Source organism: Cyrtonyx montezumae, unplaced genomic scaffold (genome assembly GCF_038088225.1).
Source record: "Cyrtonyx montezumae isolate F1298 unplaced genomic scaffold, pur_monq_1.0 scaffold_0, whole genome shotgun sequence".
Classification (NCBI taxonomy): Eukaryota; Metazoa; Chordata; class Aves; order Galliformes; family Odontophoridae; genus Cyrtonyx; species Cyrtonyx montezumae.
In genome coordinates, this window is record NW_027071824.1 from 22,303,267 (window position 1) to 22,321,325 (window position 18,059).

Below are 18,059 nucleotides of genomic sequence, written 5' to 3' on the forward strand. Positions count from 1 at the left end.
CAAAGAGGATAGAAACATGGGAAAACAGGTTTCCCTTGGAGGTTTTAATACACATGGACCCTCAGAAATGTGATATGTGTTTAGAGATGGTACAGATGTTTTGATTTTCTGTTAATTAGACTGAATATTTTACTTATTTTGATGAATATGTTGGAGCTTTAGACTAACGATTGGGTAGCAAGGTAAATGCTAGGCAGGCTCATACGTGTCACTAACAATATGACCTAAAACATTATGGCTCTGAACACATACCTTACTTCTTCACCTTCTTTATCCTTTGAAAGGAATATTTTCCACTAGCCAGCTAGAAGAACAATCATTTTTGCCTCTAATGACTCTAAGTGTTAACTTTTGTTTTGTTTTTACTAATATATCAATGTCAACAATCAGCTAGACCAGTTACTGTAACTTAATTTGAAGTTACATAACTGTGTCATACAGTAACTATTCTGCTTTGCCAGGAATATTTAATTTGATGTCCAAGTACTTTTGCCTATAAGAAACCCATTTGCCATTTTAACTGCAAGTTTAGCAACAAGTTTAAGTGAATAACTAGCTACTTTGAACTTTTGGGTCCCATTATGCACACAAGTTATCTACTCTGAAAAGACATCATATAAACATGCCAAATTATTCACCCCTATGAAAAATGTTGTTCATCTGAATTATAACTTCAAACTTTTTCTGACTCTTGAGAAACTGAAACTTGGAAAGATAAAACTTAAAGCTTAGGTTTTGGGTTTTTTTTTTTCTTTTTCTTTCTTTCTTTTTTTTTTTTTTTTTGCCCAGAGCATATGTTATATAAACACAAATCCCTAAAAGGTGCCAAGAATTGTCCCTCTGTTTTTCTAAATGATCATGTGTGCAGTCTAGCTGAAAAGACTCATCGATTATGTCTACATAAACAACAAAAGCCCTTAGAAAAAATATCTAGATCAAAAGCCTGTCAAACACTGAACAGGAAAGAGAAATCCTGCTTTAAACATGGCCTCTTTCAAGTCTGAATTCAATCCCACGAAGTAAAAACAAAGGATTTCATAATGAAAGGTATTTAGAATTACTTTCTTTTTTTTTTTTTGGAACTTAACCAGAGATTCCTTTTTTCCTAAATATTAACCTTTCTCTCTCTCACAGATATATATATATACTGAATACTGAAAAAATAGTTCTCAAAATTTTAAATAGCATAGAAATGTTTTAGTCACAATTCACTGTGTTCACAATGCACATTCCCAGTTATTTCAATTAACAAGTGATCATGAGATTTTTACTCATATTATTGATTTCCCTTTATCATTTATCTAGCAAGATCCACTTATAATATGTCAAACACAGCCAAGTTCTTCGTGGATGAGATTGCTGTATGTTTTCTCTCAATTTCTTCATAAAACAGAGAAACTATTGTAACTTTTACTCTGTATCATTACCCTAAGTCATAGTTAAAAAAGTCTAAAATATAGAGCAAGAGACTTCTAAAACTGCCCTGGTTTCTAAAAAGTAAAAGAAATAGAACTATACGTATGTGCTATAATATAAGCACCATATTTGAGACTTGCTATTTTGTTACTAATAGACGAACGTGGTATGATTTACAGTATACCATTAGTGATCTGTTTCAGAGTAGCTCGTGATTTGATAGCTCCCTACCTACATATATCAGTAATAATATAAACCTAACATAAAACATGTGGCATATGTCTATGTCACTAGTTGTATATCAACTGCACAATAAGAATACAGTTTTAACATACGTAGGTTGCTCCAAAAATGATGTTTCCTATTTATTGCTATGGAAACTAAAACAGATACAAAAAAACTCAACACTATTGGATAGGGAAAATCCTCAGCTACAGAACACTATTTTTTCAGCACAGCCATCACCAGCAGTGAACAAGATCTGCACCAACAGAGGTGATTCACTGTCACAGCCACCACCTCACTGTGCTCACATACACTGTTTGGTCTCCATCAGAGTTCAGCAAATGTCAATGAAAGTCAATGGGCACAACTGTTTCTGCATAGATTAATTCAACAACACACCAGTGCTTCATACGCACTTCCAAGTCAGATGCTATTTTGTCAGACTGCCTCTCTCTCACCACCTGTCAGAAAGCAAGAAAGAGTAGTGGAATACTGGTGGGAAAGTTCAACCTCTACTGCCATATCTGCCTCTGACTTCATATGCAAACAGAATAAATTAGGAGCCACTGGTTTCTGAGAAGCCCTTTTAGTTCATATCTAGTCATGAAGGACAGTGCTGTTCACCACGTTTGGTAAATGGATAGTTTGTCTCAGGAAGCATCAAGCATCATTACACATATAGTTCAAAACAACATTTTTGCAATACTCACGTACATAATTTTAAATCAGATTTTTTTTCCACTGTAGTTGGGTCACTAATGGCATGTACTGATAGATACTAAAATTTCTATTTCCTTTTTTATATATTCGGACAGATGATCACCTTAGATATTCTAATTAAGAATAAATAAATGCATACCAGCCTGGTCTGTCAAAGACAACGCATAAATGGTTAGCAACAGATCTAGGCTAATGTATTACTGAGAGCTATGTTGAGTAATCAGTAGAAACTCACTTTTCACATAAGCTACCTGGATCAGGAGGTAATCGATGTCCTGTATTACAAAAAAAATATTATCAAAGCAGAAGTATCAGTAAAGTGACAAGAAAGCTAAAATCACATTGATTTTCTCTTCTGGTCACTGCCACCCTAATGCACTTAACTCCAAATTGTATCAGAAATGAAACTGGCCAACATACTCTATCAGTGCACTATTTCAATAGACATTGTGATATGCTACTAGTCAAAAATTAAATTAATTTATACTTCCTGTTCTCCTACCATCTTGCAAAAGAAGAGTCCAGTAAAGCATTGTCTATTCATTTTTAAAGCATTTATTATTATTATTATTACTTCTAACACTCAAGACATCAGTTCATCATGCATACTTACATCTTTTCTTGCATTTTCCACTAATCACATCCAAGTATTTCATATTGATTTGCCTTCTATCTGGAAAAAAACTTTAACTACTTTTTCTGAACTTACTGCATGTTTTTGGCACGTCTAAAGGAATTATCTCTTTGGAAAGAAATTAACGACACAGATCCAGCTTCAATAATTTTTCAAGGAACAAAGGTTGTAAAATTGTTTTCTACTGGAATGCTGAACTTATCAGATCACGTACTTGAGCCAATAGCATTTGTCTTCACTGTCATGCCAAAGAAAATGAGTCACCTACATTACAACAGAATCATTTTGTAGATCTTTTAGAACTGTGTGGCATCTGATTAAACTAATCCACATCTTTCTATGATGCCAAAATAAACAGTCTCTTTCCCACAATGTATAAACATTGTTCCCATAACTTGTCTTTGAAATGTCATGAAAAGGTTAAGTGACGTTTCATTATTTACCTTGACTAATGAATTGCTCCATGCTGTCTTTGAAAGGCTGTAGGTGCTCCTCTAGTGATAGCTGATAAACTTTTGCTGCTTCTGTCTCACATACTGAAATTGAAATAACAGATTAGTTTAGGAATGGCACATCATATGTGTATCTGCATGTTGAAATAAAATACATTCTTCAATTAATATATACCTAGTGAAATTTCTGATATATGTTCTTCAAACACAATATGAAATATATTCAGGAATGGCTGTGTCATGATCAAATGTTTTTGATCAAAATATAATGATAACTCACATACAGTGTAACTGTTAGTTTAAATGAATGATAGCAAGATTACCAAGAACACTAAATTATTTTGAAGGAGAAAGACAAATGTAAGGGGCTGAAAGACATAAGAAAATTACAAGCTCTGATTTCAGGTCATTTTCACCTACATAGACTTGGGTTACAGTATCTAAATAAAAAAAAAAAGTTCAGGTGCAAAACTCGCCAACCATTACGAGGAATCTTAATCACAGAATCACAGAATTGTAGGGGTTGGAAGGGAACTCTAGAGGTCATCTAGTCCAACTCCCCTGTCAAAACAGGCTCCCTAGCCCAGGTTGGCACAGGTAGGCATCCAGGTAGGTCTTGAACATCTCCAGAGAAGGAGACTCTACCACCTCTCCGGGCAACCTGTTCCAGTGCTCCATCAACTTTATTGCGAAGAAGTTCCCACACACATTTGTGCAGAACTTCCTATGCTTCAGTTTGTGGTCATTTCCCCTCATCCTATCGCCATACACCACTAAGAAGAGTCCAGCCTCATGCCCTTGCCTACCACATCTTAGACATTTATAGTAGGGATCTGATCCATGTCTGAGTCTTCTTTTTACAAGGCTGAACAGACCCAGGTCTCTCAGTCTTTCTTCATAAGAGAGGTGCTTCAAGCCTTTTCTCATCTCTGTGGCTTTCTGCTGGACCCTTTTCCAGGGCATCCCTGCCTTTTTCTTACTGGGGAGCCTAGAAATGGACATAGTTCCCCAGACAAGGCCTCATCAGGGCAGAGTAGAGGGGGAGACCATTTTTGACCTGCTGGCCACATGCTTTTTAATGCAACCCAGGATCCCATTGGCCTTCTTGGCCACCAGTGCACACTTCTGGTTCATGGCCAACTTGTCATCCACCAGGGACATCCAGGTCCATCACCTCAGACCTCCTCTCTCCAGCAGATCATTCCCCAAACTGTACCAGTGCATGCGATCATTCCTCCCTAGGTGCTAGACTCTACACTTGCTCTTGTTAAACCTCATCTGGTGAACCCATACTGACTAATCCTTCTTAATTATAGAATAATAGTGCATAAAAACAGATGAGGGCATGATGCCTGCTAAAACCACAGATGTGGTTAGGTACTTGTTTTGTTCAAAAGTAGCTTAGAAAATTATTGAAGTGCTAGGACATGACAGTATAGGTATTACAGCTTGAACTCTGTAAGAGACCTTGCTGAGAAGGACAGTTGGGATATTACCTCATCAGAGACATGGACAGAGAAGTTGAAGCCAAAAGCATCACTCATAGATTTGTCATTGGTGAGGTGGCATCACCATGTCCTCACAGACAAGCCAAGGTAATTCCATTTGGAGCAGCAAAAAGTACTAATTCAAGCACATATTTTTTATTTACTCTCTGAGGGTTCTTTCAGAGAAACAACATCGTTGCTATGTTTTTTATATACAGAAGAATAATTTCATTTTTAAAAAATATTTTGAAGCAACTGAATTCACTATCATCATTATCTTTATGAAAAATGTATAGAATCCATCTAAATATATGTAGATGAGAATTACAGTCTGGTTTAGATTAGAAATTATACATAAAAGCTTTAGATGAATTATATTCTCTAGAAATGTGTTATATTCAAAAAAATACCAGAATTTTAAAAATGAAAAAAAAAATAGTTATCAGCTCATTCTAATCTAACCAAACATAAATTGGTTAGATATACCAAACATTAATTGGTTAGATATAATAAAAACCTGTAAACAACATTTTTTTTGGTTTTCAGCAACAGATGAATGATGTATCCAAAAAATCACGTTGGTGGTATTGCAATTTAAGATAGTGATCCAGAGGTTCATTACCTATGACAAATGCTAGTCAGTCAGCACAGCGTAGGTCTGTACTTAGTCATTCAAGCTAGAGTATGAAAAATGTAAACAGATATTATAGCAGTCACATTACTCTCTTGCACTCTGTTAGCTAAGCAAATTGATTCACCTTTACTATACTACTCATCTGGTCCCCTATGTCTGGAACAAATTTTTGGAGAATGCAGCATTAGATCTCAGACAATGTTCAATTGTCTTTTCACAGTGTTGTGATTAGACCAAAGACAACTAGTGATACTGATTTTAAAATACAAATATACAAAGGGAAACTGATTCAAATCAAATAATCAGCAAGTCTAAACAAGCACAGTCAGGGTGTCACTAAAGATTTCAATCTCATTTTTATTTAGTTTACAAAATATAAATAAGAACAAGTAGATTTTAGAAAGCAAAACAAAATTTAAAAAGAATATATTCAATTAAATGGGTAAACCTATTTATGGAGCAACTTCATGTACATGCACATTTAAGTGGGCAAGCCAGTAAAACCGTCATATGCTAAACTAAATATAAAAAAGCAATCACTGCCATATGTGAAGCATTTCTAAGATTGAAGAAGTCTATGATTTTAGAAAGGAACAAAACAGAAACTCTTCCTTTGATAAACAGATATTACTGATGGTCAATTTAAGGCCTGAATACAGTGATTCAATTTTCCTTTCCTTTTATGATGTTTTTGCTATTTTTAAAGATTGTGGGGAAAAAAAGAAAACAAACAAGCAAAGCTTGTTGATGCCTTTAGCAAAGAAAACTTTGTAATTCTTCCTAAAAATATTACTAAAAATAGCAAAAATACAACCACATTCCAAATGTTCTCTAACCATCTTCTAGTAAACATTAATCAACACATCTGAAATAATGGAAGGAATTCAAAATAACCATGAATTTTCATCCAGTAACGGACAGACTGAAATTGGAGAAATTAAAAAAAAAATTCTGACAGTGATATTTTACTATTCTTTTCTCCTGTTCAGAAATGTGACAGAGTAGAAAGACACCCTAGAAACAGCTGTAACTGACCATTTAATAACACTTTACACACCTGTTTACAGAATACTTCTTATGCATTCTTCTCAGAACAATTAAAACCTTTACTCTCCTGATTTAATGACTACATTTCTGGATATCTCAGCTGATTTGGGAGAAACATACGTCTTATAAAAATACATAATCAAAAACTCTTAAGCCTATACTTATGTCAATAGTCTGAAGCAGGCCTCTTTCAAAGTCTAGAAGAAAATTTAAGGATATACTATCCTTCATATTCAACTTGCTATGGCAAAGGAAAACATATTCCTGGATTGCAAATTAAACGCAAGAAACTTAAAAAAATTCCTTTTTTATTGCTTTGTAGGAAGATACAATATATAACATTGGATTAAAATAAAAAAAAAAGAAGTAAATGCTACCACTGTTAAAACACTAATACCCATCCCATAAATATGCCAGCTTTGAGACAGCTTGTATTCAAAACTAGCACATTGGATAGTTTCTTCATTAAAAAATTAACAGCCCTGTAAGCACTTATTATGTTTTTATGGGTTTTTTTGTTATCAGTATTCCATAATATCATGTAGTGCAATGGGGGTTAAAGAGTTAATGCTCCACATCCGTGGATCGTCAGTAGGTGTACCTGTCTCAGAAGAGAACTACTATGTACTGCGGAGGACTTTGCGTTACTTTATGGTTTTCTGCTCAGAGGAAAAGATAAAACTGATTGCCATGAGATCCCTCTCTCTTCCCTTTCTGCTTGACACAGCAGCGTGTGCTCCTAGCTGTCTCGCCTTCAGCATTTGAGTAAGGCCTTTGGTGTTTTGATTCTCTCATTTTATTTGATTTATTACCCTCAATTCCAATTATATTGTACTATACTGTGTTATTTTGCATTCTGATATCTTAGTAAATTAGCTTTCCTCCTCAGATAGTTGCCACTCTTTTGTTTTTAGGCCCATCTCCTTGCCCTTTCCCTTTCCCAGGGTGTAGGTCCCCTTATCCCATTTGTCACAGAATCGGGCTGAACCAGCCTTGTAAACCATTGAACCAGCCTGGAAAACAGCCCTAAGTTTCCTTATTTTCCCGAGCACTAAGTTTGGAATCATGGTCTCCCTGCACAACCTGTTTGTTAGAACACTCATTTATCATTTCTTGCGATTTGTCACCAGAGTATAAAATCACTTTATTTGGATGAAGTGTTGTTATTCCTCACGGTAACTGAAGGAATTTTAAAGTTCTCATCATATGAAAGGAACGTAAAACACTGGACAGTTACCAGTATTTCAGCCTGAGTGCAGGAATATGATACTGAATAAATATGTCAGAAGTGTATTTAATAACTTCTAAGCAACGCGGGCATGAAACATGAATAAAAAATGTGAAAATGCCAATGGAGTATTCCATATCTATTTTTTTTCCTTAGCGTTACAGACAAAAATATCACTCCAACAAAGCAGATCACCTAAACACTCCAGATATCAAAGGACTAGGTTAGCAAAGTAGACTTCCTGCAAAGGGTTTACAAAAGTTTTGTCTGAAACAAATGCTTATAACATTTTTGAGTTCTATCAATTTAAATTAAAACTTGCTCCATTACCATCCCTATTCTCACAGGATCTGTTATTTTTGCACCTTAAGAGATATAAGATATAGAGAGAGATATAGATATAAGAGATATATTAAGATATATCTATAAGAGGTATGTGAGCAACAGAAAGACAGGGCTAGGATAGAAAGTTCCAGTTACTTAAAGCAGATTTTAAATTTTAATATAATGCAAGAATGGAATAGAATTCAAGGCATCCTAAATGAGAATCATGTAAACAGGCATAAAAGCCAAACACTAGGTAGAAACTTATCTCAAAAACTGGCATTGCCCAAAGAGGAACAAAGAAAGATAACTTCATATTGCTTTATACAGCAAAGATTTCAGTTCTCTTGGCTACTCAGTCTACATGCATTTTCCTGTACATACATTCCAAAGACTTCACATCCTAAGTAGAAGTTGGTATAAGGCAAAGACATCACTTTCTCAACCTTCTAAAGAGTTATTAACACATAAGCAATATTAAAAAAATGGGATTAGCAGCCCATCTAATTTTGTTGGTTTTTTTTTTTATCCTTACATGCTGCAAAGAACTGTGTGTGATTTTCTGGAGAAGCAATGCAACCAGGTTCCTGTGAGAGGAACTTTGAGTCTCGTGTGTTTCAAACTGGTATATTTTAGCCTATAAATACACAGGCCTTTAAAAACGGAAATTGATGAGAAAATACAAAAACAGTGACTTGTTTTTAAAAAAATGCAATTCCACCTGTAGCTGCTATCTCAAGAATCTCATCTCATTCACATTTCCATGGTAAAATACAATGGATGTTCTTTAAACTACTGCATTCCTCTTAAAGAATATCACTACTTTACATCAATATACTAAAACCTCACTAAGTTTCACAACAGTCAATATTGAAGAAACATCTATATAAAGAGTCAAGAAAGGAGGTGCAAAACATTCCATACATTGTACTCACATTTCTATTAAGTGACTTCAGTAAATGATCTAAAATAGACCTAGTTTCAGCATCAAAAATAATAGGGCATGTCTGTTTTTTTTAAGAAGGAAAGATAATTTTTTCAAGATTTGAAGTATCTTTTTAATACATGCTTTTCAACTACTTCTGTTAGATAATAAATTTTAGTTACCTGAAATTCAAATCTCTGCTAGCTGGGGACAGCTAATGAACTGATTTGGGCTGACCACACCTGAGACCACATACTTACCTGTATAAGTCCTACGGAATTCAGATGGATTTTCAAGACAGTTGTTATTTAAGATACTTGAGAGAACACATGCTGTGATAAGACTTTAGAGATTATTTAAGGTTTTAAGGATGTTTTGAAACTTTGGCCCTGATTTTCAGAGGTTCTGAGTACTCAGAGTTCCACAGGACATCTGCCTGAATCCAGCTTATCTGAAAATAATATAACAGCATAACCACTGTTTTCACAACTTTCTCAGCAATTTCTTTTTTTTTTTTTTTTTTTGCAGCTGCAAACTGTGACTTTAAAAGAAAGTTTAGACTTTATCAAAGGAGAACACTAGCCTCATCAAAAGAAACGAATGAATTCAGCCACATGTACAGAAAGAACTCTTAATTAAATAGTTAATTTTTTAATTGTAAAGACTTGTGCTAAGAATTGCTGATTCTTCAAGTGATTCCATAGACAGCTCCTTGTTTGGAGTTTTAAGGACAGTAAAATATGACTCACAGATTGACTGAAAGCCTGGCTTTAGTTTACATCTGGTTTAGGTTTAGGAGTCTGCATGCTGCATAGCTGCAGCAATTAACCCCTTCAGTAATAGCTGAACAAACAGCTAGAACTTTTGGATGCACACTGCTAATAAGTAGGCAAAAGTAAAGGTTTAATTTGGCTAAGACAATAGTTGCTTCTGTAAAGGTAAATTAAACAGATAACAGAAGAATTTAGCTTGCAAGCATTAATAGAAGATCTAAGAGTGGATGCAATCTCATTTTGCAAGGTAATCCATGGCCAGCACAACAGTCAACATCTAAATGGTTATTAGATCATTACAAGAATAAAACAGGTAAGGAATCAAAGCATATCTACTACCATATCTCTTTCAGTCCCACCTTGACAATGCCCCAAACTCAGTTACACGTCTTTCTACTTGAAGTGGAACTTCCATTTCTCTGATTTACACAGCAGGTATTAGATGTATAACTTCTACAGCTACACAGCCAAGCTGAATAGGTAATTTTAGGTCACCCTAAGAAGCAATGAAAAAATAGGAAACGTACTTTTCCAAATTACTGTGGGGCTTTTCTTGGAATACACTTGTTAAAATATAAAGTGCTCAGTATTTGCTTAACAATTTATAAACACTTTGTCACGTTCCTTTCAAACCTAAGAGAAATAGCAAGCCATACTGCCTAGCTTCTTATTGATGGAGACTTTACAATGACTTCTCTGCACTCATGGTAGAAAAAAGAAGCATCACTACAAAGCTAATACTTAAATTATGAACATAATATTATTACTTATAATTAGGTTACAGTCAATGATATTAAGCATTACAATACTATGGCATATATGCAAGCACTGACTGGCTCAATTTTATAGCAGTCTATTATTTGGTATTATTCATCTTTTCAACATTTGACTAGTCAGATTTATTTTCTGCCTGACATTGTTTCTAATTTCATTTTAGCTTCAGTGAAAGTTTTGCAATAAATGACAATTGATGAATCAGTTTATGATTTGCAAGAATAAACTAACTATTGTAAAGCTAAAATGCTAACAGGCAGTCAAAAAACAGCTTCTAAACAGTCTTAACTTACCATAAGTGCTTCATGAATAACTCTCACTGCCATTTTAGTGTTCTAGTTCCTTCCCAAACAAAATATATGTACTGAAGAATTTTATGGGCCACAAATCCACTATTATCCTAAATTGCAGCTGTGTATCCAGACAGCATCAAGAGCACTGAGCAGATGAAAACATTAATCGATCGGGTACATATTTGTCACATCTTTCTACCCCAGTTCTATCATTCTGAAGTGTCTAGAAAAATACACTATTACTGAATACACAACACAGGTCTTAATCAGCAAGAGTCATGTAATATTCTTGTGATCCTGCATGCACAGTTTTCCTTTATATGGGGAGTTTAGTCATGTGACAAGTGCTAAAGTTTTGTCCCTGGAATAACATAAGAACAGAGTAATTCCTAGGCATGACTGCATCAAGGAACATTGTTGACAGCCAGAAGAGATCAAAAGCAGATCAAGTTGCTTAACAAACTATATGTCACTGAAGTTTAAAAGACTAAAGTTAGAATCCTGGAGAGGTGTGAAATCTGGGGCAACAGATGGAGCCAAACTCACTTGGTTTGTGAACGAAAGGCTTTACCTATTCTTTGGTCTACTATTTCTTATCAATAACCTACCATATTAACTTTAACCCTGGGGTGTATAGTATCTAAAAACAGCAACAAAGTCTGAATAATTTGCACATCATATGGTTAGAATAGCTTCTGCTACACAAGTTTACATTATTTTTTTTTTCCCCTACAGCTTAGCTGAAATGTAAATTTCTGCATTATTTATCCTGGAATAGGTACACACTGCGCCTCCTGAAAGTCTTTTGCACTTAAATTTGAAATCTCTGTAGAGACTTCATTTTTAAGCATTTACAAATTGAAAGGCATATGGCATTCATAAAACTTTAAAAAGGACAAGAGCTTCCACAGTTAAAAGGGTAGAAAAACTACAATTTCAAATAAATTCTTCTTAAGAAAATCAGCATAACTCAAACATAAGCTCTAGCTCCAAATCATGAAACAGCATGGTAAAGACAGATTTTTTTAGAATTATAAGGATGATTTACATTTATATGCCTATGTATGTTATTGACATATTTATATGGAAAAGTATATCATTAATAGACTGAACTATTTCATTATTGCTACAAAATAATTTTCTTTATTTTCAAAAATAAACTTCCTCCAGCTTTATTTGTTTTTGTTGTTGTATTTATTTGTAATTTTAAGAAAATCCTTTTGGGACTGCTTTCTTCCATTTTTTCTAAGTGTGATCTCACCATGCATAGGTTGCGGGGTATTTGAAACTAACATACTCTTAAACCAGTGATAGTATCAGTAATGTTATATGCATATTTTCAGTGATTAAATTAAACAAAAAGCAAACATGAAAACAAACAAAAGGAATAAGAAAATGTGAAATCCTCTCATAAAACATTCTACCTAACCACAGATGAAAATGGGGTCACAGCTACAGCCCACATCTAACTGCAGAACTGGAACACAGTCATAGGTATGTATTTCTCTCTTAAAATTTGGTGATAATCAGTCTTTCTCGGAAGAGTCAATACTCATTTATTTGCAATGACTTCAAAACGTGAGGATCATATTTAGCATTCTGACATAATTTGCTTAGAATCTGAAGCTCACTTCCCGCTCAGTCATTTAATGAGACATTCAGTAGTTTTTCAGGTGGTGAGGTTCCAGATACACATTACTAAGTCTGGTATTGTACTTGAAGGAAATGAAATGGAAAACCACTTTGAAGTCACTTTAGCCATTCAGCTAAAATTTGCATTATTTTACAAAGACCAGCATTAAATTTGGCTATGCTGTCACACACAATGTGTTGAAATCAAGCAATTGGAATGTGCAGAAGACGTAGTGAATCCTCTTGGAATCAGAGCTTTCTTTAAAGCAATTTATTTTGAATTCAGGGTGACACATTTCTTTGAAGAAGAGACATTAAAAAGCATTTTGCATCACTCGGAGTTGATAAGAAAGACATAAAATTGTTGCCTTGTATACAGAAGAGGATGCAGAAGGGGCCAAAGATATTTCCTAAAAACGCATTTCCCAAAGGAAGCGGAGAGTCATGGTGTCTGCAACTATTCCTTCCATTTCATTATATACAGAACAGAGCGACAATGGTGATTCAAGCCTAAGGGCTGGGTCTGGAAGCACTGAAAGAATTTGCCTGAAGTCTTGTGGCAGAGTAAAGCGTGTAATTTCCATTTTTACAGAAAGCTGTCTTTGATCACTACACAGTGTAGATTTATTCCACAAGAGATTTATGTCTGTGTGCAAATTTCAACCTTGATCTAAAAATATTTAAGCCCTTGTCCATACTTTTGGTGAACTTATAAAGGATAACGTCTGCATCTCTAGAAGTTCTTGTGCCTGAATTCAAGTACCTTCCATCAATCAAAGCTAAGCATCTTTTCCCTCTGTTTGTAAGCCTGGAGTTTGCCCCTCACATAATCTGAAAGTTCCAAGAACTACAGAAACAATTTTTCTTATGGCTGAACTGTGGGATTATTCAGGAGAGCAGCTGGATGCTGCTTCAGTTTGCTCTTCAGCATCAAGCGATCTTGAAACAACTTTAAATTTAACTTCTAAATATTTCAAATACATTTTTAAAGAAAACATCCAAATAAGATGTTTGTTAAGGGAAAGAAGAGGTAGGATTTTACTTTGTAACAGTGCTAAGTTTTTAATACAGAACCTTTCATTCTAGATTATTCAGGCACTAATGTTTCACAAAGTCGTTCCATGCTCTCTAGACTCTAGACCATTTGATACATTCAATAAAAATCTCTTCCCTGTTTGATTTGAATCCTTCTCTCCATTTAGCATAAGGGTATATAGTTGCCTAGTCTGATGTAGATCTTCAGCAAAAATACTGAGGATTATGGATGCTGTTGGTTAACATTTTCACAAACTCATTATCTTATTTAACTTAAACTTTGTGCTTAGTCCCCAGTGCTGTTAAGAAAAGTCCTATATGTGATCTTTAAAGAACTCTAGTAAATGTATTTTAACAAGCTAAATTTTAAGAAATGCCATTTTACAAACATGAGAAGAAAAAAAAAACACTTTCTTTGCATATTGTATTTTATCAAAGTTCAGTTATTTCAATGTCTTGAACAACTTTTTCTCATCGGCTAGACAGTACTTGGACCTAATTCTCAAATTTTTTTGTCATGGTTATTGTCCAATGCTTTGAAATTTTTCTTATGATGAAAGACTCAGTCAGTTCACACATATACATAACAAAACAGTGATGTTTTGTTCTAGTTTTGAGACAGAAGATTTTATCTAATTGGTTTGATGCTGATCATTTTATTTTAAACAACCTCTACGAGGTTATTTACAGAAAATAAAGAATTATTATAATTAAATTGATAAAATAATGGTCACAAAGCAAAAAAAATCAAGGAAATAAATGCCTACCTGAGGAATCAAAGTATAAACAACTACTTTTATACTGTCATATAATCTCTCTAAATGATACAAAAAAGTAGTATCAGATATATGTTTGAAACATATAATTATCACTTAATCTAATTTCAGTACCTCGTAAATCTTTCTTCATTTTGCGGAGATCCTTTTGAAAGTCTTCAAACTTCAGCTGTGAAGCCTGAAAGAGATCTTGTGGCTCTGGAAGAGGAAAGATGCATTGCTCTTTTCCAGCATCCTGACAACAACACAAATATGCAGTTACATAGTGCTCTCTACACCTTTATTTAATAAAATATAACACAAAGGACGTGTGCATTTTCTTATCTTAGTCAGAAGAAAGACAAATCCAGTAAGCTGATTTTTGATCTTGAAGTTAAAAAAAAAGCAAAATTCATCCTCACTCACCTCATCAAAATTACGCAAATAGTATGAGACAATATAAGATAGAAGACTTCTGCTGTTGTCCTGTGTAAAAGAGAAAATAGTTGTTGCATTATTAAGACTCCTCCAGGGAAAAACATATCAGAAATGTTCATTCAAGTCCCTTTTAGAGTCATGTACTACTTTTATTTGTTTTAGGGGAGGGATTTCACTTGAACACAAACAAGAAAAACAATAGAAAACTCTGAAGTATTAAACAATCCTTAAAAACAGTAACAGAAAAATATGCTGCAACACTTGTGTAAGTCATTCCTGATTTTAGAAATGTAGTTGATTGCAAGAAATATTTGCATATGAAATTTCTCAAAATGAAACCATTTCTACGCTGGTGTATACAACTTACACGAGTAACATTAAGAACTTTTTGCTCATCTATAATTAAATGTTAAATAAACCAATAAAGTTATTTTTATAAAATAGTTTTTTACTTTGTTGAGGAAATTACCTTCTCCTTATTTCCCATATATAATAGAACTTCAGCAAGACGTCTTTGACTTGAAGAGACTTTAGATAAAATCATGTTTTCAGGTGGAAAAATACATATTATGAGAACTTTTCTGACTGAACAGCAACAAGTGAGCTTAAAATGTATTTTGAAATTGGAAGGTTAATGGTCACAGTATTTGAGTCACCAAATCGAACTTAATGCACTTAAATATTCAACTAAATTCTGTGATGTAATAATTGGTGATGTATCTAGAGTTCATAAAGTATGCTGCCCAAGACACGCTATGGCATCATTCATATCATCACTCCCTTGGCTTACTGCAGGAACAGACACACCAGAATGAAGTTTCTTTCAAAGAAAGTAATTGACATGATAAAGCTAGCTTACTCATGTTATCTTATACAATAGCTAAAGCATATGTATTTAGGGAAACCAGCTTTTATTTTTCTACCGTTTTCAGAAGAGCAGAACTTGATAATCACAGAACTGGAAGTGCTGGAAAGAAACTCCAGCTGAAACTCCCTGCTGGAAAGGGTTCCCCAGAGTAGGTTGTAAAGGATATTGAGTATCTCCAGAGGAGATTCCACAACTTCTCCGGACAGCTTATTGTAATGCTCTGTAACCCTCACAGTTAAGAATTTTTTCATAATGTTTGTATGGAACTTCTTGTGTTCTAGTTTGTGCTCATGGCCTCTTTTTCTGATGCTGGACATCACTGAGGAGTCTTGCCCCACCCACTTAATACCCACCCTTTAGATATTTATAAGCACCTCCAAGCTGAACAGTCCCAGCACTCTTAGTCTTTCCTCATAAAGGAGATCCTCTAAGCTCCTGAATGATTCACTGAACAGATTTGGGGCTAATTTAAAGTCTTAAGAATTATTAAGAATTTTCTTTGATACACCTTTCTAAATTACACACTGTTAATTTAAAAATGAAAGAAGAGCAATTTGTGAAAATATATTAATATTGTAAGGCCTACAGAAAGTCTCAAATCAACTTACACTGCTCTTGACATCTTTCAGTTTTGGCAGGATGTCTAGTCCAAACCCATCGGCCTGTCCTCGTGTCCTATTTCCACCATTCATGTAATTTCCAAATGCAAGAACCAAACCTAAAACCTGCATAACTCCAGACCCATTTTTAAGTGTCTACAGAAGAGAAAAAGAAAAAGCGATGTACACAAAGTTATATAATAGTATTAATATGTTGTGAATGGAAATTTTTTTCTTCAAAACGGATATTAATTTAAATACAGTATGTATATACTATTAAAGTATAATGTATATCCATATATTTATAACATATAAATATTATTTATACAATTTGAAAACAGCATATTATAAGAGGTGATCTTTTAGGAAAAAGGAAACAGTAATTTGTTAAGTAGCGCTGGTGTGAATTATGTATTTAATTTAGAAGTGGCTTTTGCAATAACTCCCTAAAATGACCAATAAAACACCTATTTAAAAACAAACAGAACCATAAGAGGTAAAACAAACCACTAAAAATAGTTATGAAAACACTGAAAAAACCTGCACGTTAAAGCTATGTTATTTTGTTTGTGTTTTTTACCCCCTCCCTCTTCCTCCAAGGGACTACCAAATTACAGGAATCTCTTCCACCTAGACACCTAGATTGCCTTCTATCAATCATTTTATAATTGATATTATCGAGCTGCACACTTCTGAAAACCATGCAAACATAAGGTGAATGGAACTGTTATTCCTTTGGAAATGAATTACATAGTCATTATAAAGAGGAAAGATTTTGCTTTGACAAAGGGAAAAGGTGCATTCTTTTCCTGAGATCGATATGCATTTATGGTAACAATACGATATAGCTCAGTCTCAAAAGCTAACCTCAAAATTTGCTTTGATGTTGAAGTGCAATCATAAAACATTCTATTCTCCAGGACTGCTATCCTTCAGATGTAATGAGTACTTAAGAGTAAATAAAGAAAAAAACTTTTGAAATATGAGTACAACTTAATAAGATTAAATCTCAAAAATATACCTCTAAGTCATTATGGAACACAACCTACCTCACACAGTTTCTGTAATAATTCAAGTTTGCGATGGATTGAACAAATGCTTTCTGAAAATGTTGACTGAAACAGAATGCAAAATACACGTTCTGAAAAGTTGGGAATTAGGGAGAGTTCATAGAGGAACCTGTAAGAAATAGCAGAAAAAATGATCAAGTTGGTTTGATTTTTTTTTTAATAATCTATAGCTACTTTACAATAACATGCAACATTTTCTGAAGTGAATTAAATTGTATTATTTTCTAAGTATATTCTTACTGTTCCGGTTTGTCCAAAGACTTGGCATTTTCTTTTTCCTTAGATGCCTTGCTGTGCTTTTCTATTTTTTCTAATTCATCTGATTGTGCTCTCTGGAATAAATAGATAGAGCAATTAAAAGTGTTACCTAAGTGTTACGTAAAAACCCAGTCAAAAAACACAAATAGATATGCCGTTGTCACTAATCTTGATTACACATTTTTCTTTTATTTCCAGCATGTGCTTACAGTGGAATTTCTAAGTCCATGGAGTGACTTTAAACAAAATTAGATAAAATGGAAATGAGAAGAACTTCCTTATAATATCACTGACTACTGATAATATGCAAAAAATAAGACAATATTTCAATTAGATATTGAGAAAATAGTCTTCACCTCCACTTCCTATTCTTTGTCTGTTTATAAAGTCACTGGATCAAGAATTTTGTTCACATTATATTTTCTTTCCAAAGCATTTGAGTTGCAATTGAATGCAGTCTGGTCCTTAAATT

General features: G+C 34.0%; 1 protein-coding gene across 2 annotated transcripts in view; it reads right to left on the bottom strand.

Annotated features, from left to right (window-relative positions):
• FMN2 (formin 2) overlaps positions 1 to 18,059 on the bottom strand; it is a 134,135-nt gene that overhangs the window by 36,139 nt on the left and 79,937 nt on the right. For both annotated transcript variants that reach the window (XM_065729833.1, XM_065729825.1), the window contains 6 exons: positions 17,570 to 17,661; positions 17,309 to 17,438; positions 16,269 to 16,415; positions 14,781 to 14,840; positions 14,490 to 14,610; positions 3,439 to 3,531 (listed from right to left, as the gene is read on the bottom strand). In XM_065729833.1, the coding sequence (XP_065585905.1) occupies positions 3,439 to 3,531; positions 14,490 to 14,610; positions 14,781 to 14,840; positions 16,269 to 16,415; positions 17,309 to 17,438; positions 17,570 to 17,661 (643 nt within the window). The remainder of the gene's footprint in view (positions 1 to 3,438; positions 3,532 to 14,489; positions 14,611 to 14,780; positions 14,841 to 16,268; positions 16,416 to 17,308; positions 17,439 to 17,569; positions 17,662 to 18,059) is intronic.